We start from the raw sequence: 27,363 nt of genomic DNA on the forward strand, positions 1-27,363 counted from the left end.
ACTCGTTATTTTAGTCCTCATTTTTCTATTTTAGAAAGGCGTTGTTCATGGCACGCAGTTGGCTATAGAATACTTGAGAAAAGACAAGGGCGGAAATGGTGGTCATATCATCAACATGGCGTCGGCAGGAGGTTAGTAGATTGGTCATCTTGTTTGTACATATTTAATAGGATTTTTTAAAATCTGGCTGAAATTTTATGGATACTAAGACAATGAAGCGGGAAAAATACGCATCGTGTATTTGAAAAGTTAACGAATTCAACACAAGAAATGACAGTGCAAATTCGTTATGTTCTGTTCTGGGAATAATAAATATTGGTAGGCACGATGCAAGCATTGGGTAATGGGTTATAACATAGGGCATATACTTTGTCAGTTCAGTGCCTATCAGCCTATATATTATCCGCCATCAAAACGCATACATTAAATATTCACTCAAATGCTATAGTGTGATCTTCATTGTAACATACATGTTTCACACCTTTACCGTCTTGGGCTCAATACCAGAAACCATCCCAAAACTGACACATGCATGAACAAGTACTTCCATCAAGAGTATAGTTTCTTCCAGGTTCATTCGGGTTCTCAGGGTTTCCTCCACCACAGTTTTCAGATATAGCCAGCATCCTGACCATCTCTAGCACGTGACATAAGTTGTCAGAATTTCTTTGCTATCAAAGCTTAGTTAATATTTAACACAAAACATACTATCATCCAGTAGAGTACGAATGTAAAATTATATGTACAAATACAGACACACACACATGTAGATTGATTACTTTTTTACTATTTTATTTGCAGGTCTTAATCCCAATCCCTTTTCTCCAATATACGGGGCCACGAAAGCTGCTGTTGTCCATTTCACGCGATGTTGGGCCGTGAGTGGTTTGTAAATCACTATCATTTTTTTTTCTGTCAAATATTTCGTGTCCGAAGTATTATCTGCTTCATGACACCGCCGGGAATCTTGGGAACCAAGAAGATGGAGTATTTGTAGCAAGCTTTTGGGGTCAGACCGTGGTAACATATCGCGATCTCGAGGCATTTCGAAGCTCAGTTACACGAACTCTACAAAGCGACTCAGAAGATAATTTTCAATTACAAGATCTCTAAGTTACGTCCGGTTGAGATCCCCACATACGAAATCGAAACTCCCACTTCGCGTAATTGAATTATGTCAGGTTATAATGTCCATAGCATGAAAACATTTTAGGTTCTCGAGGCTCTAATGCACGTATTTGAAGTTCGAATAAGCAATCTCTGCACTTTGGAAATGTCGCCTAAATCAAATGATCACTTGTTTGAAACAACAGAAATGTAAGATTTAAAAGCTTAAATTAGCAGTATCGAGACAGCAAATCGGAACGGTGGTTTTAATCTCTCTCTCTCTCTCTCTCTCTCGATGGTGTATGCAAGACTCGACATCATGTATTCGAACTTCTTAATTTAAATCGCTCTTCCAATACACGATCAGAGAGAATTATAAATGTGAGCTTCGAGAACGTGTATTCTTACTGTCTCGAGTATATGAATATGTGATTTAGATCGTTTTTTCCAATTGCTTCTAAACTTTAAGAACGAGAAATGTTTACACATTATGGGCCTAGTGGTTTTCTGTGTAGTTCGTAGATATGATATGAAATTGTCGATTACGCATAATGGAAAAATTGATTTTGGGCATTACAAAGATCATGTGATTGAAAAAATACATATTGTCTGGCTCTAGCGAGTTTGCGGAATCAAAGCGTTCTACTATACGGCCTGTATAGTTTGCTATAAGTTCATTTCTTATCATGATGTTGTCAAATAAAAGGATAAAAGTCACATTAAACATATAAAAAGAACACAACGAACAACGGACATGATGACGCCAATTGACACAGTTTCATATAGAGATCTAATTCCAATTGCCCCGACCCCGTATAACCTATATGTGTTGCTGTGCAGTAATAGATAAAACCAAATAAAAAGAGAGCAAAGTATTCATTTTCTGGAAACACTGTAGGCAATTGTATATTGACGCATCGTTAAAATTGCACGTATACACATGGACCACAATATGGGTTCTCCGTCCTTAATTTATTTAAGACTAAACTTTAAGGGATTTATTTGTTTAAAAATCAAACCAAACATTTTACATCCATTTTCAGTGAAAAATATTAAGTAGAAATGGATGAAATGGGATGAGCAGTTATATTATATTTATTTTCAATGGAAAATATTAAGTACAGATGGCTGAAATGGGATAAGCAATTATCAGCAGTTATCTATTTATTCAACTATTCATCCATCCACTTGTCTTGCTCGTTTATCCATCTTTGAAGCTATCGTTATGTCTGTCTTGGACAGTCTATCTGTATGCATGTGCTCCTACATAACAAACCGGAAGATAATTTCTTTTGCAACAGCAATAGGATTTTATACGTTTAAGTATCTATCCGGGAGTAAAAAGAATTTGTCTACACTATTTCGTACTTAAGAATTTGTTGTGTATGTGTATGTGCTTGTGTGTGTGTTTGATTTGGATTTTTAACGTAGCTTTAACTATTTTTCAGTCATAACGCTATGATGTCTATAGTGGGGCAGTTTATAGTGATGTCTAGCACTGGGGCATCATGCCGCACACATGTAGCATCATGTCCCACCCTGCCACTGTATCCTGACACCATGCCGACCAGTCCTAACATTAACCTCTTAATGCTGAGCTTAAGTGCAGAAGCTGCTTATACCATTTGTATCGGTCTTTTGTGTGACTCGGCCGGGCTTCGAACCCGCGAACTCTCGCATCCGAGGCGGACGTTCTAACTTCTAGGCCTACTATTGAGCGGTCTTTATGTGGAACCACTGTAAAATCAATAAAATGAACCATGGCTATTTAATTTAATATCATTATTTCTAGATTTATTTTTGAAGGCAAAGCTTATATAATTTGTATTTAATGTTGCAGATGAACCCTACAACGATCGACAACGGAATTAGGTTAAATATCCTTTGTCCGAGCTTTGTTGACACCCCCATGACGAAAAACATCAGTGAGAAGGTCTGTCATGATTATGAGACAGCTAAGGGATTCGTTGAGAAAATTGGAGTTATCAGGTTAGCAGTAGGATAATAAGTAATTTCACGGTACGTCATCACTGACATTCAACCAATCAGAACCTAGCTCTTCAATAAGATGTGCTTCCTCAATCAGAGGAGATTTACTTTCTATGCAGCTTTAGGTCCTAGATGTAAAGGTTAACATCCGTTTCTAGCGACGATTTTACGTGGCAGGAGTATTACCCTTATTCTAGGGTATGTTACGTCACCACGTTCAATCATGTAATTACTATGTACGGTCTTAGCGAATGATTAAATATTAAACTTTTTAAAGATATCAAGTTATGTAATTCTCTCAATGTTTTACAAAGTTTCATCCAAAAAGCAGAAACTTGTAAACCAGCTTTTGGGGAGTATGAAATCGCCACTGTCAGGTTCGTATCTCAGGCGCGGTTTTATTTTTCCTCTTGAAAAATCTAAATATTTTTGGTCAAAGCAATACTCACACATGCTACTAGAGTAGCATGAGATAATGTCGGGTCAAGAACAAAATATGACGTATAATCATAATTAGGTTCACCAAAAGCAGATAACACCCTTGCCATGGGTATATCATCATGATTAGGTTAACTACAAACATACACCTCCCTTGCTATGGGTATATCATCATGATTAGGTTAACCACAAACAGACACCTCCTTTGCCATGGGTATATCATCATGATTAGGTTAACCACAAACAGACACCTCCTTTGCCATGGGTATATCATCATGATTAGGTTAACTACAAACATACACCTCCCTTGCTATGGGTGTATCATCATGATTAGGTTAACTACAAACAGACACCGACTTTGCTATGGGTATATCATCATGATTAGTTAACCACAAACATACACCTCCCTTGCAATGGATATATCATCATGATTAGGTTAACCACAAACAGACACATCCCTTGCTATGGGTATATCATCATGATTAGGTTAACCACAAACAGACACCGACTTTGTTATGGATATCATCATGATTAGTTAACCACAAACAGACACCTCCCTTGCTATGGGTATATCATCATGATTAGTTAACCACAAACAGACACCTCCTTTGCTATGGGTAGATCATCAAGATTAGGTTAACCACAAACAGACACCGCCTTTGCTATGGGTATATCATCATGATTAGTTAACCAAAACAGACACCTCCCTTGCTATGGGTATATCATCATGATTAGGTTAACCACAAACAGACATCTCCCTTGCTATGGGTATATCATCATGATTAGTTAACCACAAACAGACACCTCCCTTGCCATGGATATATCAACATGATTAGGTTAACTACAAACAGACACCTCCCTTGCTATGGGTGTATCATCATGATTAGGTTAACTACAAACAGACACCGACTTTGCTATGGGTATATCATCATGATTAGTTAACCACAAACAGACACCGACTTTTCTATGGGTATATCATCATGATTAGTTAACCACAAACAGACACCTCCCTTGCTATGGGTATATCATCATGATTAGGTTAACCACAAACAGACACCGACTTTGCTATGGTATATCATCATGATTAGTTAACAACAAACAGACACCTACTTTGCTATGGGTATATCATCAAGATTAGGTTAACCACAAACAGACACCGCCTTTGCTATGGGTATATCATCATGATTAGTTAACCAAAACAGACACCTCCCTTGCTATGGGTATATCGTCATGATTAGTTAACAACAAATAGACACATCCCTTGCTATGGGTATATCATCATGATTAGGTTAACCACAAACAGACACCGACTTTGCTATGGTATATCATCATGATTAGTTAACAGCAAACAGACACCTACTTTGCTATGGGTATATCATCAAGATTAGGTTAACCACAAACAGACACCGCCTTTGCTATGGGTATATCATCATGATTAGTTAACCAAAACAGACACCTCCCTTGCTATGGGTATATCGTCATGATTAGTTAACCACAAACAGACACCTCCCTTGCCATGGATATATCATCATGATTAGGTTAACTACAAACAGACATCTCCCTTGCTATGGGTGTATCATCATATTTAGGTTAACTACAAACAGACACCGACTTTGCTATGGGTATATCATCATGATTAATAAACCACAAACAGACACCTCCCTTGCTTTGGGTATATCATCATGATTAGGTTAACCACAAACAGACACCTCCTTTGCTATTGGTATATCATCATGATTAGTTAACCAAAACAGACACCTCCCTTGCTATGGGTATATCATCATGATTATTTAGCAACAGACACCTCCTTTGCTATGGGTATATCATCAAGATTAGGTTAACCACAAACAGACACCTCCTTTGCTATTGGTATATCATCATGATTAGTTAACCACAAACAGACACCTCCCTTGCTATGGGTATAGCATCATGATTAGTTAACCACAAACAGACACCTCGCTTGCTTTGAGTATATCATCGTGATTAGTTAACCCCAAACAGACACCGCCTTTGCTATGGGTATATCATCATGATTAGGTTAACCACAAACAGACACCTCCTTTGCTATTGGTATATCATCATGATTAGTTAACCAAAACAGACACCTCCCTTGCTATGGGTATATCATCATGATTATTTAGCAACAGACACCTCCCTTGCTATGGGTATATCATCAAGATTAGGTTAACCACAAACAGACACCACCTTTGCTATGGGTATATCATCATGATTAGTTAACCACAAACAGACACCTCCCTTGCTATGGGTATAGCATCATGATTAGTTAACAACAAACAGACACCTCGCTTGCTTTGAGTATATCATCATGATTAGTTAACCCCAAACAGACACCGCCTTTGCTATGGGTATATCATCATGATTAGTTAACCACAAACAGACACCTCCCTTGCTATGGGTTTATCATCATGATTAGTTAACCACAAACAGACACCGCCTTTGCTATGGGTATATCATCATGATTAGTTAACAAAAACAGACACCTCCCATGCTATGGGTATATCATCATGATTAGTTAACCACAAACAGACACCGAATTTGCTATGGGTATATCATCATGATTAGTTAACCACAAACAGACACCTCCCTTGCTATGGGTATATCATCATGATTAGGTTCATCAAAAAATAACAGCATATTACTTCCCTGTCATGGGTTGTAAACAACGCGTGAAAGATGATAATTATGTAATGGAATCGACATTTCAGTATGATATATAATTGTAATTAGGTTTACCAAAAACAGATAACGACCCCTGTCTTTGGTAAGCAACAGACTCATGCTGAACTTGATTTTTAAAAAAAATCATGTTATCGACATTCCACCATGTTACCGCTCGTGATTACATGACCTTTTTAAAAAACTGAGACGCTCAATATTTGCTTAAGATTGTCCATGCTAATACAACAGGTGATTTGCTTGATGGTCGTACCCTGCTAATACAACAGGTGATTTGCTTGATGGTCGTACCCTGCTAATACAAAAAGGTGATTTGCGTCATGGTCGTATCCCTGCTAATAAAACAGGTTATGTGCTTCATGGTCGTATCCCTGCCAATACAACAGGCAATGTGCTTCATGGTCGTATCGCGGTGGTATTCAACTTTTAAGACTCCATTGTCAGTTTGTTTTGCTACTGCTCCAAAGTCAGCAGGATTCAGTCTGGCCCACGTCCGATAACCCTAATAAGTTCCAACTCCACATCGATGTCATCCAGCAGCGTGTAGACGTTACAGGTCGCATCCATCAGCTCGTTACAAGTTTGCACGTTGGTGATGAAAATTGTTTTATCAGATATGATATACATTATAATTAAGATGATTTTAAAATATTTTCAGGTAGTCGCTGCTCTTGCAGCAAATACATTGTCTCGTGATCTTATTTAATTTTTAATATTCCATCATCGGATGGTCGGTAGTTAACAATGTTAGTCTGCGTATAACCCGAGTCGATTTAGTCAACTCGAGCTCGATCTCAACATTATTTCGGTTCAAGTTCATCATCGAAAATCGCAAAATATTTTACGTCGACATGTGAGCAACACTGGATTCCAACGGCAGGTATTAAAAATATCTGATCTAATGTTAGCACTAGAGTGCTAGCACCTCGGAGATATTCGATCGTAGTCGTCTGAAATATCTTTACCAGATACAGGTTTACACATCGCAACGCAATTAGGTAACCCAATCGCGTCAAATATTCGTTCGAAAACATACTTGAACTTAATAAATTTCATTCAACCTGGTAGTGGTAATCTTGTGATGTGGTTCAATAATTCATAAAATGTATCTAGCTGAGTTGATGTAAGGTTAAAACGTTTAGCTTGCTTCGAATGGGACAATTTCGCTTACATCGCTGAATGATGTTTGACGTAGACTTGGACGCGATAATAAATAGTTGGTTCTGTTGAAAGATGTATCTCCGGAATGTAACAAAGATCGTTATTGGCCAGCGCGACAGTCTTGTTAAACCGTTTAAGGTCTGTGTTGATTGACATAATCTAGTTGAAGGACAACATTGGCCAGGTACATGTTTTGTCCTATGGTTATTTTCGTCTAATTATAGAAATATTAAGTATAACGATGGATGAACTTCGACAGCGGTTTAAAGTCTTTGCCGCCTTTGATCAGAGTTGTGAAATGTATTTTTAGGAGCCTATTCAGCTGGATAAAGTCGACGATGACTCAAATGTGCGTATCAGACAGGTAATGTCGTCGCAACTACGGTTACATTGTGGAATTAATTTTAATGTGATCATCTTTGTGGTATTTAACAAGTTTACGAGGATGAATCGAATCAAACTTTGCTAATAGACAACGAGCTATTTTTAACCCTTTTGACATCAATACAAAATCGAACTTGATAACTCGCGCCCGGATAACTCGCGATCCCGCTTATAACGCGGTGTCCATCTTGGCTCCCGATTTTTTCCAGAGGAAATGTATTTAAAATGTCTTTAAAATGTGCTGAACATGAAAAAATTACGATAAGAATTGATAAATTAAACCTTGATACATTGCTCGTTTTATCATCGAAAATGGTGATTAATGCCCGTAAAAATATAATCCATATTTTGAAATTTGCAAGTTCTAAAGAAGAATTAATTTCAGAGATCTCGAAAACGCTTAATTACGCGTGTTTGGACGCCAATTTTTGATCTGGGACGCAGAAAATCACTGAGGCGGGAGTCCTCCATACGCATGTAATAGGTGCGCGGGAAAATTCAAAGGTTTGCCGGTCCTGTTTCAGCCACCTGCTTTGTGGGAAAATATGTTTATCAGTTAACTGTGCTGATATTTACAATGACAGAATTCAGTGACTGAAAGACTCTTTGATGTACTGTTGCCATTTTATAAGAGTACAAAAAAAAAAAAAGAACATGATGCAAGAGCTAGGCGGCTAGTTCAAAGGTTTTGACTAGCGGCCGAGTGAGAAAATGTACTGATATTTAGTGATTGACTTCAGATGCAGAAAGACCCAGTTTTAAAATCCTAGCGAGACCTCTGTTTAAAGGTATTATATATTATGTAAGTTTTATGATAAATAGTTGTCAGTATACTGTAAATAAACAGTCTGGTGAAATAGCTATCAATGAAAACTTCTGCCAAACACGTCCCCCCTTATTTCTCCGTTATGTCGTCAATCACTTTATTGGTTTTGGGCTTATTTTATAGGTCCATCGATAACTCGTGCCTCACTTATAGTGCGGTCGATGTTTCTGGACCCCGATGTGCGCGAGTTATCGAGGGAGTGGTGTACTTAAAATCATCCGATGACGTAGAGAAATTTCAGCGAAGCAGATATGGTTGGTGTTAAAAAAATTGTTGTCAACACAGCCAAATATTGAAGGTCAGCGCGTGATTGCCTCTACCGGAGCACATTCATTACAATAGGTGTTTCACGTGTTCGGTGTTATCAGCTTTGTTCACAGGTGAGCAAGTAATCATTAAGCCACGTTTTCAAGACATGTTAGAGATTTCCTGTGCAATTCAACGATATATCCAAATTTAAATAGCAAAACGGGATCGGGATAAATTTATTCGGTTACAACGATAGCTTTTACCGGCTTCGGTTGACTGGCGGTGACAACCATGGTGTGGCTGTAGATTTAGTTTATATTAACGCAGCCTCCGACCGAGAAGGACTTGATGTGGATGTGCAACCACGCGGTTTTCCTGATGGCTGAGATTGAGGGGAATCTGGAAATATCTACTAGAGTGTATTAGGCACGTGTGCCGTGTGTTTTTTCTTACAAGGTCGTGTGTGTCAACGAAGCGTATAGCGGCCCAATAAAATTATACCGCGGGCCTAATTGCGTATAAAACTGTGTCATTAGTCTGTTAACCCAGGTAAATATCAAGTACACGATACACTGTTAACCAAGGTAAATGTCAAGTACAAGATACATTGTTAACCGAGGTAAATGTCAAGTACAAGATACATCCGAAGAAAGTGATTTTTTACCGACCATGACATGATAGATATTGACACTGCCGTGGAATGCTCAATATGCGGAAGAGCATTAGATCACTGGCATTACATAGGAAAATATCGTGGTGCTGCTTAATACGCCTGCAGCATAAACTATTTTAAGAAGCTGAATTCATCCAAGTGAGGATGCATAATTTAAGCAGTAATGATTCTCGTTTAATAATAATTACTTTGGAAAATGTTCTCAAAAGATCAAATGCATACCATTTAACATGGAAAAGTACATGTCGTTCTCGTTAAGTAAATTAAGATTCATCGACAATTTGCATTTCATGGCGGCATGGTCGGAGGAGGTCGTGAAAAAGAAAGAAAGAAAAAAAGAAAGAAAGAAAGAAAGACAGACATAGACACTTCGGCGTAGTATTAAGACCTGGTCGGGTGCTTAATGCGAAAAAGTATTTACCCGTACGAGAATATGTTGGAATGGTGTATTGGTGTAAGTTCGATGAGACGTCACTGCCTACAAAGGCAGGACCTTACAACAAACTGACCGATTCAGGAATATTCATGCTACGTTTGGAAAGTGTTCAGGATGAACGCATCTGGAGATTACCACGACTTATACTTGACCATTGATGTATTATTTGTCGCTCATATTTTAAAAGAAATTCAATGATCTTTGATTGAATCTATTACACATTAGATCCCGCTCGGTATTACTCATTCTCTCGGTTGTCGTGGGACTCATTGCAGAAAATCAACGGTTTAACGCTGGATGTACTCGATTCGGACATGTTCAACTTCATCGAATGAGGAGTCCAAGGGGTATCAGCGTGATGACACGTCATTACTCCATCGTTAACAACAAATATGTACACGATTATGATCCGAATCGTGAGTCAAAGTACACCATTTATATAATAATCTCTAACGATGAACTATGTCACTACCGATGCCTTCATGAAATTTCTCCTGGCTGAACCTTGAGAGTTTACCGAGGAAATGTCAAACAGCAATAACGAGGTTGGGTATTTCCTCGAAGTGGACATGTATGATCCAGCGGAATTACATGACTTACACAACGATTATCACATCGCGGTTGAAAGTTGAATGATAACCGATGAGATGATGGGCCTACACACGCTGAACTCAAAGCGAGATTAGGTTGCGGAAGCAATGTGTCGGTGCCTAATCTTATGAGAAAGAATCGATACACGATGCATTATAAAAATTTACGACATGGAATCGAGCTGGTTAAGATTCGTCACGTGTTAAAATTCAGTAAGTACTAGTAGTTGGAGACTTACATTAGTTCCAACACCTTTAAAAAAAAACGTTAGTGACAAACAATTTAGAAAAAAATACACTTTTTCAAGTTGATCTACATAGAAAATAACCGAAAGCGAGTCTACGTAGCATTGGTTACCAATGCTACACGACGAGATAAGTTAGTGTCCGATCCCAGGTTTGTCAGCATAAAAATCTTTGACGAAAACCTAGTAGAGATCCATCGAGAAAAGACCTAAGTTGATCATGAACAACCCCATCTACTGCGGATTTACCATGTTGGAGCTGTCGAAGTTGCTCTTGTATGGTTTTTACTACGTTTTACATCAAGACACGTTATGGCAACAACGCCAAGTTGTTTTTCACAGACACGGACAGTTTATGCTACAAGAAAAAGACCGACAATGTATACTCGGACATGTACGCGGATCGACATTTGTTCAACTTATCGGATTACCCAAAGACGAACAAATTTTACGATGACTCTAACAAAAATGTGATCGGCAAGTGTCATGATGAAACCAAAGCCGTTCCTATAGCGGAATTTATCGAATTCCATTTCAAGATGTATTCTGTAAAGCTATATTGGGTGATTTTAGAGAAGCGTGCCAAGGGAATTATTTTAAAATGTTGTCAAGAAAACTTTGACGCATGATTTCTATCTCGCGGAGTTGGGCGGTATCAAAATCTCTGAGATGAATATTATCAGATCAATTAATTACAATATATACACATTCTTGTTAAACATGGTATTATTTTCCTGCTGTAATGACAAAAGATACGTTCTTGATGATGGTACTGTAGCTCTCAAATACGGTCACAAATATATCTGAAGAGATACTGAGGACATTGTCCTTAGCGAGCTCTGACTGATGTAATCATCAGCGGTAGTATGGTGGAATGTAGAATCCAGGACACAAAAAACAATTGCAGCATGCGTCTGTCGCGTACCAAAAACAGGATCGTTATCTGTCTTGGGTAAACCAAATCCCGATGATACATCTGACTGAAATGTCGATTCCATGGCATAATTTTCACCATTCACACGTTGATTACAACCCATGGCAGTGGAGGTATCTATTTTTGGTGAACCTAATTATGATGATATATCAGATTTTGTCCCCAAACCGGCATTATATCATACTAATGTTAAGCTTTGCGAAAAGTATGATAAATATGACATGTATCCAAAAGTGGGTCCATGCGACAGAAATCATGGATCAATGCACAAAAATACAAGTTATAACTATATGCATGCCATAGCGAAATAGCAAATCCCAAGCAAGATTCTCTTAAAATCTAACCATCTAGCAATAATAAACTTAAAAGCAATCAAACTTCCTTTGGTTCGCTTAGTAGAAACAAAGGATCATTTATATGTAACCTATCCTGGTTAGAACTCAACATTTGTATTGAGAACAATGAATTAGAGAGCTTTTCACCGCTATATGGACACTGGTCTATGATTTGTATTCCTTTGTGCAGCTTGCTGTATCTTCCATTTTCAAAGCATATAAAGCCGTATTACTTTCGTATCACTATTAGAGTCACCAAATTTACTGCCGTATTTAAATTTTGGTGTTTAATCAAATACTTAAGAATAAAGAAGGAATTCATACATTTTACAAAGCTATCTTATCAGTAAAAGCCGTTTACGCCTAAAATATAATCGGTTTACTATGAACAACTGTGGTCCTTATGTTGGTAAATTCTCCATAGCAAATGTCGATCATGTTCTGTTTAACCAACGTGATCGATCCTTCCAATAAATTTATTACATGCGTAATATCCATTGCTTTGCCATTGTTCACAGTTGCAATATGCACATAAAAATTATAGCTGATGTCTAATATCGCCTTAAATGAGCAAAATCACGGTTTTAAACTATTCCAACATATTTAGCAGGAGTTACCTACTGTCATCCATATCCTCAAATATGATAGTTGAATATGCAGTTGATATTTGAAGTCACTGAGCTGTGCAGGTATGTTTGTCGACGTCATATTTCCATTGTCTTCTCATGAGAACTACTAATACTTTTATCTCCAGAAGTACAAATCAAAACTACCTACCAAGTGTGCACTCAGATTTCACCAGTATAACTAATATTTTTTTGCGCGTAGATACAGTGATCAATGTATACCAGCTGACACAAATTATGCAGTTTATCAGGAACATAAATTATGCTCAAATTAACACATTCCGTTCTAGTCATACATACATACATACATACATACAGTTGCTCACAGTGAAAGCCCAGTTTTGTAACTGAGCTATAATTATTAATGATATTGCTAAATATTATAATGACATTGTATCTATTTTCTAGCGACAAACGTTTCGTTGCTAATCTGGCTCTTTAGCTCACCTAAAGCAGTGGGCCCGAATTATCTCTATATTCAGTAGTTGAGTGGTGGGTGATTTTTATGGGTAAGAGGCAATAATTATCAACAGATGTCGGTCACTCGTGGTCAGATTAAGTAATCACGCTTAGTACTTTTAAACTTTTGGGCTGAGTCCTTAAACTAATAGGACTTGCGAATGTTTGTCCTTTGTCAACATTCTTATATATGGTAGAGAATTATTTATCGTCGGATTGACCCAGATTACCTGGGATTTAATAGTATGCTTCCTTACTGGACCATTCACGATTGTTGTTGCAGATATGTGCAGTCAACCGGTAAAATTGCCCTGTATAAGGTATGCACTTACCAAATAGCTTACAGACAGGACTAAATTTATTGTATAGGATTAACGACTACAGTTACCTCATTGTTTAGAGACCGGACAATGTTTGTTGTATTGGATTAACAATTGCGCAAGATACAGTTGTGTAAACGCAGATAAACATTTTCTGGTGAATGGGGTATCCGAGGTTCTGTAAAGCTACGGAAAACAAGACACGCTCGAAAATGGAACTCCTTTGATTATGTGATAGGTGAACTCATGGTTAAACTGTTTCTCGTGGTACCTACATCAGTATGTCCGAATGATCTCCATATCATCCGTAACTGAGATTTGGGTGATTTATATTGGTATGGGGCTACACTGGCCCGCAGGGCTCTGCTACTTATTATCTCTTCAAGTAACCACCCACTTTTGCCAACCCACACCCCCAGGGTAAATCCTTAATGTAACAACACCCGTGAATGCACGTCTTTGTCTGCACAATAACGTATAGTAGCGATTTATTTTATCTTCGGTTTGACACAATTTATCTATGATCTAATACAGCACTTCTTAATGAACGATGACGATTATTGTTACATACCATATTGGCTTGTGGCATTACCTGATAATGGCTACAATATAAAGAAACATAATTCAGGCACAGTGCTTAATTTAATACTAACTAACTTGAACTATAACGGTTTAATCTCTGATAACCATAATTCTGGATAAGTTTCTTGTCAGAGTTATATTTTATTTGATGACTTCAGTGTAGTGGTCTTGAGTGACACTTTCCATTAGCAGGACAGATGATAAGCAGAGCCCTCGTAAGTGATGCGGAGAGGCAACCAAAAGTAGGTGGCGCCATTTCACAGATAGCGAAGCTCGCTCGGGATGCCTCTACGCTAGGCGCAAACATTTGACGGCTCTGATTGATGATTATTGTGTACAACAAGAATAAACTTATTTTGTCATCCTTATTATGATTACATTCAAGATTTCCAATAAATTACCGTGTGAACTTATAGCATATCTTCATTTGCAATTTGATGATCAATTCATAAGTAAGACCGGTAGGTATACTAGGAATTTTTAACTTGTGATACTGTAATGCTTTTTGTATATTATTTTTTTTACAATTTAAGGTCTCAAATTATTTTTGTAAATGCTCACGCTGGATTTTTTATTACGAGGTCATGACACCATTTTATAGATATTATTTGTTTTATTCCAACGAAGTTTAGATAAAAATTCAAATCAATCACAGTGAAATAATAATCTTAATTGTGAGGATTTCTACTTCAGTCATCGATGCAAACCGGTGCAATCATACATTCATGCACAAAATGACTGAATACATTTGCACAAATGCACATTTACATTTGTTTGCGCGCGCGCGCGTGTGTGTTAAACGTTGTATAATTTAATTTAGTACACTAATCTTGGGACAACCGTGGTAATTTACGAGGCACACCAAAGTAATGTGCTGGGCAACCACATTTGAATGCTGATTGCCCCGGGGCAACCTTGATATTTCAATTTACGTCCAATCCGATATAGTGCTTCGGTTAAAAATTGCTACTGCGAAATGTAAGAGCTCAAATATGGTCGTAACCAAGTCACGTGGCTTGCAAGTGGGGTTTAAATAAATCACATGACGAGTGGGCAGTACACAACTGGGTCAAAGAACTGGCGGACTTTCTTTGCTGTACGAGCTAAAATGCAAATATCTAATTGCTGATAAAAAATATATGAAGTGATTTTGTTATATATAGTAATCAGTTACTTCATATTTCCCATTGGTGGAAATCATCCGCTCACCCCTACCGCGGTCCATAACGACTAGATTTTTTTTTTGTCCATGGAAGATAAATGCTTTATATAGCTTGCTTTGTAAAACAGTAATGTGCGTAACAGACGATGTCAGGAAAGAGATTCTTATGTACTATTATATTACTAAATCAGTTTATGCAGCGTTTATGAGGTAATACAATTAATTACATGTCGATTTACTCTGCAGGGTGTATGGCTTGTTATGAACGTTATTCCCCATGACTTATTCCCCATTATTAAATGAATTATTCCCCATTTACCCTGTGACAACATGCTGCACCTATTATTCAACAGTACTTATCGTATGAAATATTTTCAGTCCTGAAACCGTCGCCGACGCTCTAATGACACTATTGAAGGACAACGAGCGTAACGGGGCCATTCTGAAGGTATCCAAACACGGTGGTGAAGAGTTCTGCACATTACAGTTGGTGCCAGTCTGAGAACGGACTTCACACGTGACACATGTTTCAGTGCAGGGATTATTCGTACTAGAATAAGTTATGATGACCAAGTTCATTTCATTGTTAGCTAGATTTTTATTATTATATTTTATTAAATACATATAAACGTTACATAGCTACAGCTACTACTAATCAGTTTACGACAACCTGATATCGACATTTGTAAAATCCTAATACCGTTGTCCGATTCCGGATCACCATAGTTTGAAGAAATAGTACACTGGATCTGCTTTATCGCTTCGTATTAATTAATTTCATCACCTTTGCACATTCTCGACCTTGTATACACTTGTAATCGACTGAAGCATATATTAGTGTGCGTGTCAGTGTTTGTGTGTGTGTGTGTGTGATTTGGATTTTTAAAGTAGCTTTAAAAAAAGTGTCAGTCATATCGCTACGGTGTCTGCAGTGCGGCACTTTATAGTGATGTCTAGCACTGGAGCATATTGCCGCATACATGTAGCATGGTGTCCCATCGAGTGACATTACGCTAACCTCTTTATGCTGATTGCCAAGCGAGGCAGCTGTTAGTACCATTTTTATAAGTCTTTGTCATGACACGGCCGGGGTTTGAACCCGCGACCTCCCGCATCTGAGGCAGACACTTTAACTACTTAGGCAGCCGGAGCGGTCTGAAGCAAATGTATTATCCAACAAATATGCACCGTTTGAAAATGTAAACATTACAAAAGTGCAACATGTTTTACTTCGGCGTTTAAAAGAATATTAAATCATATTCAATCATGAGACAGCACACGGACAGGCCGTCGTTAAGTTCAGTATTTTGTTTGCATCAAGTTTCAGTAATAAAAAATGAAATCTTCTGTTAAATGAATTGTAACATTACTTTCTGTTACGACTCTATGGTCTTAAAATAGGTAATAGTAAGAGTGAAAAGCAACATGTTTTGTAAAATTCAGCAAATAAAATATTTCCTTACAACACAAAATGAAAATGTAAAAATAACTTAAGGTATTGCGAATTAAATCCCAAATAATGATGGAATTACTAACACAAGCCCTAATTAATAAAGTTTGGAATAAACATTAGTGATATTCCAAATAATTTCCAACGTTGAATGTGTTGATGTGCATGCAGTGGCCAGTAGTTTCTAATGTAATAATGTACCAACGGCCTGAATTTAAGCATTTTTTAAAAATACATTTGAATATGCCTGCAACCTGCAGGATTTACGTAGCAAGTATCGGTGGAATAAAGGTAATTTAATTTTGTAATTTATTAATCAATTAACGTATTAATTGTTTGTGCTAACCCAACCGCTCGCTCTAAGCCTAACATCTCATTCATATTAAGGTAATTGTTTTAACCGCGTAACATATTTTATTTCATGAACCAATTAACAATAATTTATTTTGTGTTTACAAGCTTCCATGCCGTAAGAATTAATATGAGACCAATCACATCTTCAGAGTTAAGTAGATCTGTAAATTGCTTATTATGCATATGATCAATTACGAAGAACATATGTTAAATGAATAATACTCAAACAACACGTATGATTCCGATTTTTCAGTATCGATGACTTAAATATTATCACACATATCAAGCCAAACGTAAAGTATATGGGTATTCTTCAGGGCATTACAAAATAAAATCGGCCGTTTATACCCATAGGGGAAGGACACATATAAAAGGCAACAACAAAACATCGCACATGGCTTATACTCAGGGCAGTTAAAGTCACGTACACTCATAAACTATATTTTAAAGACTCAAGATTTCCCATTTCATGTGTTGATGTGCATTGAACATCAATCAAACAGTCTTATATGCCCGGTTCCCTCTTTCCTAGCCTTATATGATTAGGCCATTATTTTCCATCCTTGTATGATCAATTCCATGTTTCCCAGCCTTTTATGATTTGGCCCCTGTTTCCCATGTATGATTAATTCCGTTTCCCAGCCTTATATGACCAGGCCCCTGTTTCCCATTATCATGTGATCAATTCCCTGTTTCCCAGCCTTATATGACCAGGCCCCTGTTTCCCATCCTTGTGTGATCAATTTCCTGTTTCCCAGCTTTATATGATTAAGCCTCTATTTCCCATCTGTGTATGATCAGTTCCCTGTTTCTCTGCCTTATATGACCAGGGCCCTGTTTCACTAAAATTCATGCACTTTCTCCTTAATTTGAGACTGTAATTATCTTGTCTTTTAAAATAATATCAGCAATATTGTCAGACATGAAAAATAATACAAAATAACTTTTCAGTTTTAAATGGTATTGTATGGTGTGTTTTCAATGTATTTAATTAGCTCATAAATAATATAATCACATCTTCTTTCAGAAAACCATACACTGTTTTTAATCACTGCTCAGTTATGTGTCTCAGTAACTTTCTAGTTTATTTTAGATAGTTTTTAATGTAGAAATACAAATCACACGGACAAATATATTTCTTGAAAATCGTTAAATCGTTTCCCGTTTAAATTTAGCATTTCATTTCATTTGTTGGCCATATAATTTACTATACAGTATTATATTTGAGTTGATTGTATACTCATTATGTGTAAAAGTTTCTATATGTATATTATCAACTAGAGTTCTTGGAAACCTATATACGTATTCAAGGCATATTTATAGTTATAATTGTACTCTTTTTACATGGTAAAAATTGTCTGTGAAATGAACAGATTTTGCATTTTTTATCAACAAGTTTAGAAATTAGTATTTAGAAACAGAACATGGATAGTACATCATCATGTATTATGTTCATTATAGTTGGGAACAAAATGGAGAATAAACTTGTTAAATTCAAAAGTTTTGGTTGCTCTTAGCTCTTTGGGTTGAAAAGTAATGGTATGCTTCCTTCCATTCGTCTATCAAGATTTGCAAGTTTCAAAATATTATAAGTGTTGATGTGCCCGTTGTTGCAGTGTCGTAGTGATGTTCCGACACTCATTTGTTGAATTACAATAATATAATCAAGAATATATCCTTATATGAATTACACTATCAATCCACGTCTCTATTCTCAGGAATATTATTTGTGAGCATTTTGTATTTCCAGAGAATAGTCACTTGAATTAAATAGCTGAATAAATAATTTCCAAAACAAATCAAATACTGGATACAACAAGAATGCAACTGAGTTTGCTCAGATCTTAAAGCACGGATAAATAACTTCTAGGAAAATAAGATTATGTAGTCCTCCTATTGACCTCAGATCACAATTAACAGTTTCTAAAAATACTATTACCTAATAGAATATTTCATTCTGTTATATTCCAAATGTTAACAAGATAAAATATTAGAAATAATTAAAAGACATATTACTAAAATTATATTAAAGAACAGAGAAAACATAATAAAATATTGGATATAATTAGAAGGCCTATTACTAAAATTGTAATAAAGAACATTGAAAACACGATGTCCTAGACTCAGACCAAGATCAACATGTTTGCTTCTGTTAATTATAATCATAATATTAAATTCATACTCATAGAGAAAATATTTACTATATATTGGTTGTTTACGATTTTATAATGTAGAAAATGAATTTGATTTGGACAAGGTCAACATAACATAATAATGAAATAAAAAACACTAAGAAACTATGCCAATTAAATATACAATACAATACAATACATTGCAATGCAATGCAATACAATACAATATGTTATATTGTTATATAATATGTTTTAATATAGCGCACAAACAACAGGTAATATAACTACACACACACACACATCCTAAGCTTTCTATTCTTATGAAGGTATAGTACGGACTAGCCATGGTACTATGGATAACAGTGGACATAAGATAAAAAAGTTATGAATGATCTGTTATTATGCAATCTATTACTTAATCAATCTCGTATGCACTGCATACGAAAAGAAAACGATGCTAATCGTGTAAAAGTTTTAAGCCATTCTTTGCAAAATATGGGCAGATTCTATCAGATATATCCAAACCATGATGTTGACATGCATCTGACCGTATATTATAACTGAAACATAGAAAAGTAAGAATAGTATTTCTTACTTTTATTGGTTGTCTTGTAGGTATAAACTAGTCATGCTTTAACAAAGGTTTAATACTTATTTAATCCCGTCTCAGTTGAACCCACAGCTTCACTATACCATTTTTTGTAACATAAATTTCTTAACTCTGTGTTGAAATATGTTTATGAACAAACAAAATCATATTTCCAACACTTGGCTTGATCCAAACGAAACCAGACCAATATGAATATAGTAATTTCTTTACATGTATTGTAAATGTAACACGATTATTTTCGTTATGATACTTTAACATGATATAACAATTACAGGAATACCTTTTTTTGAACCATGTGAGTTAAACGTAGCCACATTTTAATAATACACCTTGTATAATATGTAACACATCATGAGAATCGATCCTACTGCATAGGACCTTTTTATTGAGGGTAAGACATTAAGGTACAATTTACGCACCTTGTATTGTACTTTTTGTTACTTCCAAACATTTATAGCTCCACACTTCTTAAAGGTAAAAAAAAAAACGACAGTGAAAAGATTTACATAGTAATTTAGCATACAATTTAGATCCAAAAATGAAATTATTGTCATTCACGACATGTCGGACTTGGAAAAATGTGGCCAAAGAAATTAATCGATGCAAAACACAACGAAAAACGAATTTCTTGATGGCTATAATAAACTGCTTCCAGGTGAAGCCCTGTCACTATTGCAAATTTGTCAAAGCTTGAATTTCATAGTTTTATAATTCAGAACTAGTGGATCAACGACTTGTATTGCAAGTGGGAAAATGTCAAGGATTAATCTGTTTTTTGTGTGTGTTGTTTTCAAACATAGCATCGAACGTATTACATTTTCATACTGATAAAACAAGACTAGTATCTTATCAAAATATATTTATAAGAACACATATCATGGAATGAAATTTATAATATGTGTTATGCAGTTATTGCATCTCTATGTAATATGTAGCAATGATTTAGCATTGAGCAACAAAGCTGTGATATTATGTTGTCAATTCATTAATGCCACTTGAGTCAAACAGGGTTTGACTTATCAGAGATATTTTCTTTTTACTTCTTATTCACGAACATAATTTTGTTACGCACATCCTGGGATCAGGGTTTGCATCAAGTAAGAAGACTTACTGATGAAACGTTACCCTAATCTTTATCATATTATAGTTATGAGAACGCGGTTATTGAAATCAAGTATTTATCACTTGTTAAAAAGTTATTACAAATCTTCATAATACGTAACAATGACTTAGAATTTTGCAACAAGGACTGCGGTATCGGATTGTCTTTCCAGTAAGTATTATAACGTTGTTTCATTGGAAACATGCTAATATAATCTGTATACGTCTTGAATCAAGATGTATCCTATTATTCTACCTATTTTCATCAAAGATAAATTAACCTCATTTGCATTTACAGAGTACATGTATTTAAAGTAGCTCATAAAAATCGAATTTAAATGATCAATAATCTCATGATACAATAAGAATCAAAGCAACTATGCGTTGAACCATTTTGAGATGTCTTTGTATTTAGCAGTAAATAAATCAAGTTACAAGTACATGTTTCCAAATTGGGAGTGGGTGGGGATGGGAGGGATGATTTTATATTTGACTTTATGTATCAGTATACCAAGTAATTTTAATAAATCATGGACTAGGTTTGTTTAATATTTGAAAACTATTACATTTAGGATCTTTATGCTTCGAGCAGTTATGTATACAGTTGCTCCTTAACAGAATCACAGATATATGTAGCACTGTTGTGTTTTCATTATTTATCAAAGTAATAATCTTGCTATCTTGCTAAACCTTCAAAAATTAAAAGGAAATACAAAATATTTGTGTTGAGTATACAGGTTATTACCTGACAACGTGCATAAAAAAATATATGTGCAAAAGAAATTCATTAATTATCAAGCTATCGAACACATTTCTTCTGATACAAATTCAGTAGTAAAGATGCGCGAACTTTAATGACGTGATTCAAAGATGACTGCATTCTCTCTCTGTGTGTGTGATCTGGATCTTTAACGTAGCTTTAACAATATTTCAGTCATATCGCTTCAGTTTTTGCAGTGTGGCAGTTTATAGTGATGTCTAGCACTGGGGCATCATGCCGCAGACATGTAGCATCTCCCACAGTCACATCAGCCTGACACCAGGCCGACCAGTCTTAACACTAACCACTTAATCAGCAGCAGGGAAGGCGAACCCACCTTTCTGTAGGAGCGTCCAAATGTCGAAAATAAGCCTTCCTACAAATGATCGAAAAATAAAAAGCGTCGACAAAATTTTTAAAAAGCGTCGACATTTTTACTGAGATAGTCTCTATGGAATTTCTAATTAATATTACTCCAATGTCGTTGGTGATTTTTTCTAGTTTATTATGCACGCGCTTTACGCAATTACGTCAACTTGAGGTCGCGCCCTCCCTGCTGCTATTAATTAAAAAAATTATTGTTATAATAAAATGGTACATCCGGAATCTCATACTGCAAGGATAGCCCGAGAGCGACTAAAAGCAATTAAGAAATATCTCCCTGTTAGAGATTGATTTAGAGAAAGCCTACAAGCGCAGCAGGAAGCACAAATTGAGTATGAAGAAGACACTAAAAAGTTATTTAGACCTGTTACTACATTGGTAGCGCGTACTGCTCAACAACAAAATTTGCAACAAGGCGGCTAGCAGCCGCAGCTGAAAGATCCACTGAAGCAGCCGCTAGGGCGGCCACTGTTATCAGGGAAGTTACAACAAGACCGCCTGGAGAAGTTTTCATAGATGCACCAGAAACGTCACTTGAAGCCGAAGCTCCGCCGAAATACCAACGTGGTAAAGCAAAAATCAGGGAAGATATGGCAAGAAATATCAAGTTGAAAAATTACGATAACGCGGTTGATCTTGTAGGTGAATATGTTAATCGTGACAATTACCTGGAACCGGGTTCACCAGCATTGACTTATGATAAGTGGGAATGGTTGGTGTTTGCTATGCATAAAGATATTCAGCGGGTCACGGCAAAGTATGACGACGAATTTACACAATTTAAAGAAGATGTTAAAGCAAGAACTGTTGCAAGTCCTGTTATAACCGCAGATCTGTCAACACCGTTAAAAACAACACAATCTTCCTCACCGCAACAGAAAAAACAATCTCCTCTATCACAGCAAAAACCACAAACACCACCACCGCAGCAACAAAGGAAACATCAACCTCCTCAACAAAAACAACCTCCTCGATCACAATCTCCAGAAGAAGAATTTCACGATGCACCAGGTGTTACTGGTAGTGGTTTCGGAGGTAATATTATTTGTCCTGATAATATTCTCCATGACGTGTCACGGTTAGAGGTTCTTTATAGCGGGAAAACGAACTGGTATTAACTCACCAGAAATAATTATGAAGCAGCTGATATTTGTCAACGATTGTTTCGCGGCGGCATCATGGATATCGGCGTTTACCGAGAACTTATCGATGAGCTCGTTGATGATTAGTCACCGCGATTAGATAAATGATAAATAAGGTAAGATGATCATACACAATAATTATCACAGACTGTACCGGTCAGAGGAGTAAACTCACGACTACCAGTCTACGGAGCAATTTACGGAGATGGACTTGGTGATGTTGTACGGGGATTATTTACAAGGATAGCCCCAAAAGTAGCGCCTGTTGCAAAACAATTATCGATGAAAGCTATCGATGTTGTTCGTGAAAAAGCTCCTGGTGCAATTATCAATGTTGCTGGTAAGGCGTTCTCGGCGATCAAAGATAGTCTAGCACGATTAATAAGACGAAAACGACAACCAGTAAAATTACCGAGTACTGAAGTGATGCCCGCAGATGTCAGTAAAATAATAAATCAAGCTGCAAATCAAAACTAGCAGAACTAGCAGATCAGGGACTCTGTGAACCAGGGAATAATATCTCAAGTTTAATATCCGGAAGTGGAACTTCCCGAAGTGGAATTTCCCGAACGCGGTAATCAATGTGTTAGACGAAAATAATTACAATAAAATGTTCAAGCGCATGTCCGACACAGCATTTGACATGGAAGCACCTGTCCTTAAAGATGAGACTGTACGCGATTATCAGTTTTATTCTTATGACACACGATTACCAGATCAACGTGGAAGAACTGAGCTTCAAGTTCATGATACAAGGAGATACTTTTTACCCGCTGAGGCTTTTACTGAGGTAGAAGGTACAATTGTAAAAACGAATAATAATGATTACAAAGATGTAGCAAAAGTTGGTTTTGTCAATAATGGTATTATGGCACTGTTTGATAGCGCCACTTATATGATTGATGGAAAAAATATTGAATCGATTCAGAAAGATGTCGACGTTGCTACAACAATAATAGGATCAGCAATATATTCTGATGATTATACAAGATCAGCAGGTCCCATGATGATGTTTGTAAAAGATAATTCTGATGACCCCGATGATAGTCCATATAATATAAAACGACCGAAAAAACACACTGCCGCTGCCGATGATGCTGATGTGGCACCGGTGGTTCATGGTTCTAATCCAGATTTTAACTTGGGATTTGCAACGCGTAAAAATATGTTGCTAGGAACCAAGAGAAGTTTTTCATGTACAATTCCACTATCGCATATTTTTGGATTTTGTAGGAATGTTTGAGAAGTTATTTTTGGAACTAGACACACGGTTGTTTTTGCAAGAAAGGGTGATGATAACGATGCTCTGTGGAGACCTGCTGGTGATGCTGGTAAAGTTGTATTAACAAAATTTTCCTTGTGGATGCCGGTAATGACTCCAACGATCGCAGAAGAACAAAAATTACTTTCTTTCATGGACACAGGTGGTAAATCCCTGTTGTCATGGTTAACAACAAGCACGGATAGTATACAAAGTAACGCTAATGGTCAGTTTACATGGCATATAGCATCACAACAAGGCGTTTCTGCACCGCGACATATTTTTATTGCGCTGCAAAATAATAATCGGATAGGTAGTCAGGAACGTTCACATATGATATTTGACAATTTAGGCGTTACTGAGGTTTCTTTACAGATAAACGGACAACAAGAACCATCCGAAAATATAACGTTAAATTATGGACAAAATCATATGGGACGTGTATATCATCGTTTGATGTCATTCATGGGACGTGATCAAAATGTGGATACCGGTTTGCAGATGTCACAACATGATTTCAAAACTTTGTATCCTATCATTTTTCGCTGGAGCATCTTGATCTATCAAAACAATCTGTCGTTGATATACACTTTCGAGCTCAGGTAACACAACTTCCTGTTGCCGTAGCTGGTCCACCAGTTATTTATGGTGCTTACAGAGCAATCGCGGTCATACTTAGTGACAAAGCCATGTTACTTGAAGGTGGTACTGGTCGAATGAGAGTCATTGATGCACCAGTGGAAAATCTTTAATCGTGTTATTTAGAAAAAGATATTAATATAAAAAATGCCATACAATCACGTTAATGTCACTCTGACTCCCGGTCAGGTGAAAAAATTACAATCAAAATATCAAAAAAAAAAAAACGTCAACAAATGCGGAACAAAAATATCACTAAAGCGAGATCAGATTTCGAGTGGCGGTCCAAACAAATTATCGTTGACAAATAACCAGGTTAAACATCTCAATAAAGCGCTGAAATAAAAAACCGGAGTACAATTTCATCTTTCTCCGAGTGCCATCAAGGACATGGTTAAAACAGGTGGTAGTTTTCCACTTCTCGTGGCCATTCCGGCATTAATAGCTGCTGCTGCTCCAGTCGTAGCAAAAGCAGCCGCGTTAGGCGCTGTTGGAACAGCTGCTGGAATGGCTGTAAAGAAAGCAATAGGAAAATGATACAAAAAAGGGACGCGGCCTAAGATTACCAGGATCTCGTTGGGGAAGAGGTCTGAGGCTTCCAGGAACACGTTAGACGTTCCAGCATCAAATTTTGATTTACTTAATGCTGCTAAACAACTAAAAATATCTGCCTTTAGAGGTGTTTTCATGTGAGATCAATTACCACAACGATCAAACAGCGTTGAAACGGGTATTATTAATCTTGACTCAAATTCAGGACCCGGTACTCATTGGGTATCATACGCAATTGATCCACGTGGAATCGTTTATTTTGATCCATACGGGTTAGCTCCACCCGTCGAATTTATCAAGTATGTGAGCCACTTCATAACAAAATTTGGTATTCAACGCTACCAACACAAACAATGATAGATCCGCCAATATGCGGCCGTGAAGCAATTAATATACTTAACGCCATATCAAAATCATCCAAACCGCCACATAAAGTTGTGCTTGATTATACAAGTAACCGCTTCGTTGCGCGCAAGGTGTTTTAAACAGACCAAGGGTCTTACATAATGGTTGATATTTACGGAAGAAGATCTTCCTCTACGTGTAAGAAAAGTAAGAAAAAATCCGATGACATCGATTTGTCAAAGTACGCAACTAAAGATGAACTTGCCGATATTATGAATCTTGCTGGAGTTGACCGAAATGAAGTTGTTGTTTTTCAGGACCGATATGGTGTTTTAAAAACCAGCAATATCAAATGGAATGACATAGTTCGACGAGTACTCAGTGCGGTCACGGATAACATCCCTGTGTTTACTGACAGCGGAAAAATTAGGGATTCAAGTATATCGTTTACAACTATCAGAGATGAAATTGCAAGAAGCGTTGCTAATCGTGTGAAAAATAGCGGCGACACAATGAGGGGAGAACTCAGCATGAACGGGAATAAGGAAGTAGTGTTGAGGGATCCAACATCCGACGAAGACGCATCAAGGAAAAAATACGTCGACGTCAACTACAGCACCGTAGATGGTAAATTATCCACGCTGCGGGCCGAGTATGATGTTCACGTAAACGCGTTCACAAATCTCCGTAGAAATTTTAGAAAAATTAACGAAACCGCAGAGGAATTTGTTGGTACTTCACCCACCGTTGACGCAAAACTATCTGATATCAAAACTAACCATCGACACGATTAAAAAAACACTCGAAGACATCGTAGCGGGGATTCCTGAGATCATGAACAAAATTAGTTTGATTAAAATTCCACCTGGAATAACTCCCGGGCATATTACCAACATCGTATACACGGTATCATCGGGATTTGCAGCATGGTCAACGCAGAATAAAACTATTAAATATACCGCAATAGTCACTGGCGTGTACAGGCTATCTGTGTTCAGTGCTGCAAAATTCGAGATATTTACAACGTATTCAAGGCGTCATTCAACTGATAAGTTTTCTGGATAAGAAATTAACCACAACATCTTACTGGTGGTGTTTGGAATTTGTAGCTGAAACACCTCATTTGGTTACTGCATAAAATATAATGAGTACCTCAATCGACGATGCATCTCAATACAGGTATAATCAAGCGCGTGAATGGCAAGTAAAATTAAAAGATATCATCGAACAATATACGGTCAAAGTAAAAAGATATCGTCGACGACTGGTTATCGTCGACGTGATTGTTTATTCAGTATTCGCTGTTGTTGCTGGAACAGGTGTTATATTGTCAACAATGACGATGATGGCACCAGTAGCCGTAACAATCTGTATTTCAGCCACAAGAACAATTGCAGGTGTTCTTAATATCGTAGCAAAA

At 36.9% G+C, this 27,363-nt stretch overlaps 1 protein-coding gene across 2 annotated transcripts in view; it reads left to right on the forward strand.

Moving 5' to 3' along the window:
• Positions 1 to 18,517, forward strand: part of LOC149780933 (15-hydroxyprostaglandin dehydrogenase [NAD(+)]-like) — a 101,757-nt gene extending 83,240 nt beyond the window's left edge. The window contains exons 4-7 of one of the 2 annotated variants that reach the window (XR_016415173.1): positions 35 to 131; positions 802 to 885; positions 2,948 to 3,096; positions 15,592 to 18,517. Coding sequence is in view for 1 of the 2 variants with exons in the window: in XM_089938036.1 (XP_089794162.1) it covers positions 35 to 131; positions 802 to 878; positions 2,948 to 3,096; positions 15,592 to 15,715 (447 nt within the window). In the remaining variant the exon portion in view is untranslated. The remainder of the gene's footprint in view (positions 1 to 34; positions 132 to 801; positions 886 to 2,947; positions 3,097 to 15,591) is intronic. The other variant, XM_089938036.1, reaches the window with a different exon arrangement.
• The last annotated feature ends 8,846 nt before the right edge of the window (positions 18,518 to 27,363 follow it).

The sequence above is a fragment of the Sinohyriopsis cumingii genome, chromosome 16 (genome assembly GCF_028554795.1).
Source record: "Sinohyriopsis cumingii isolate HCF-2022 chromosome 16, ASM2855479v2, whole genome shotgun sequence".
NCBI classification, from domain to species: Eukaryota; Metazoa; Mollusca; class Bivalvia; order Unionida; family Unionidae; genus Sinohyriopsis; species Sinohyriopsis cumingii.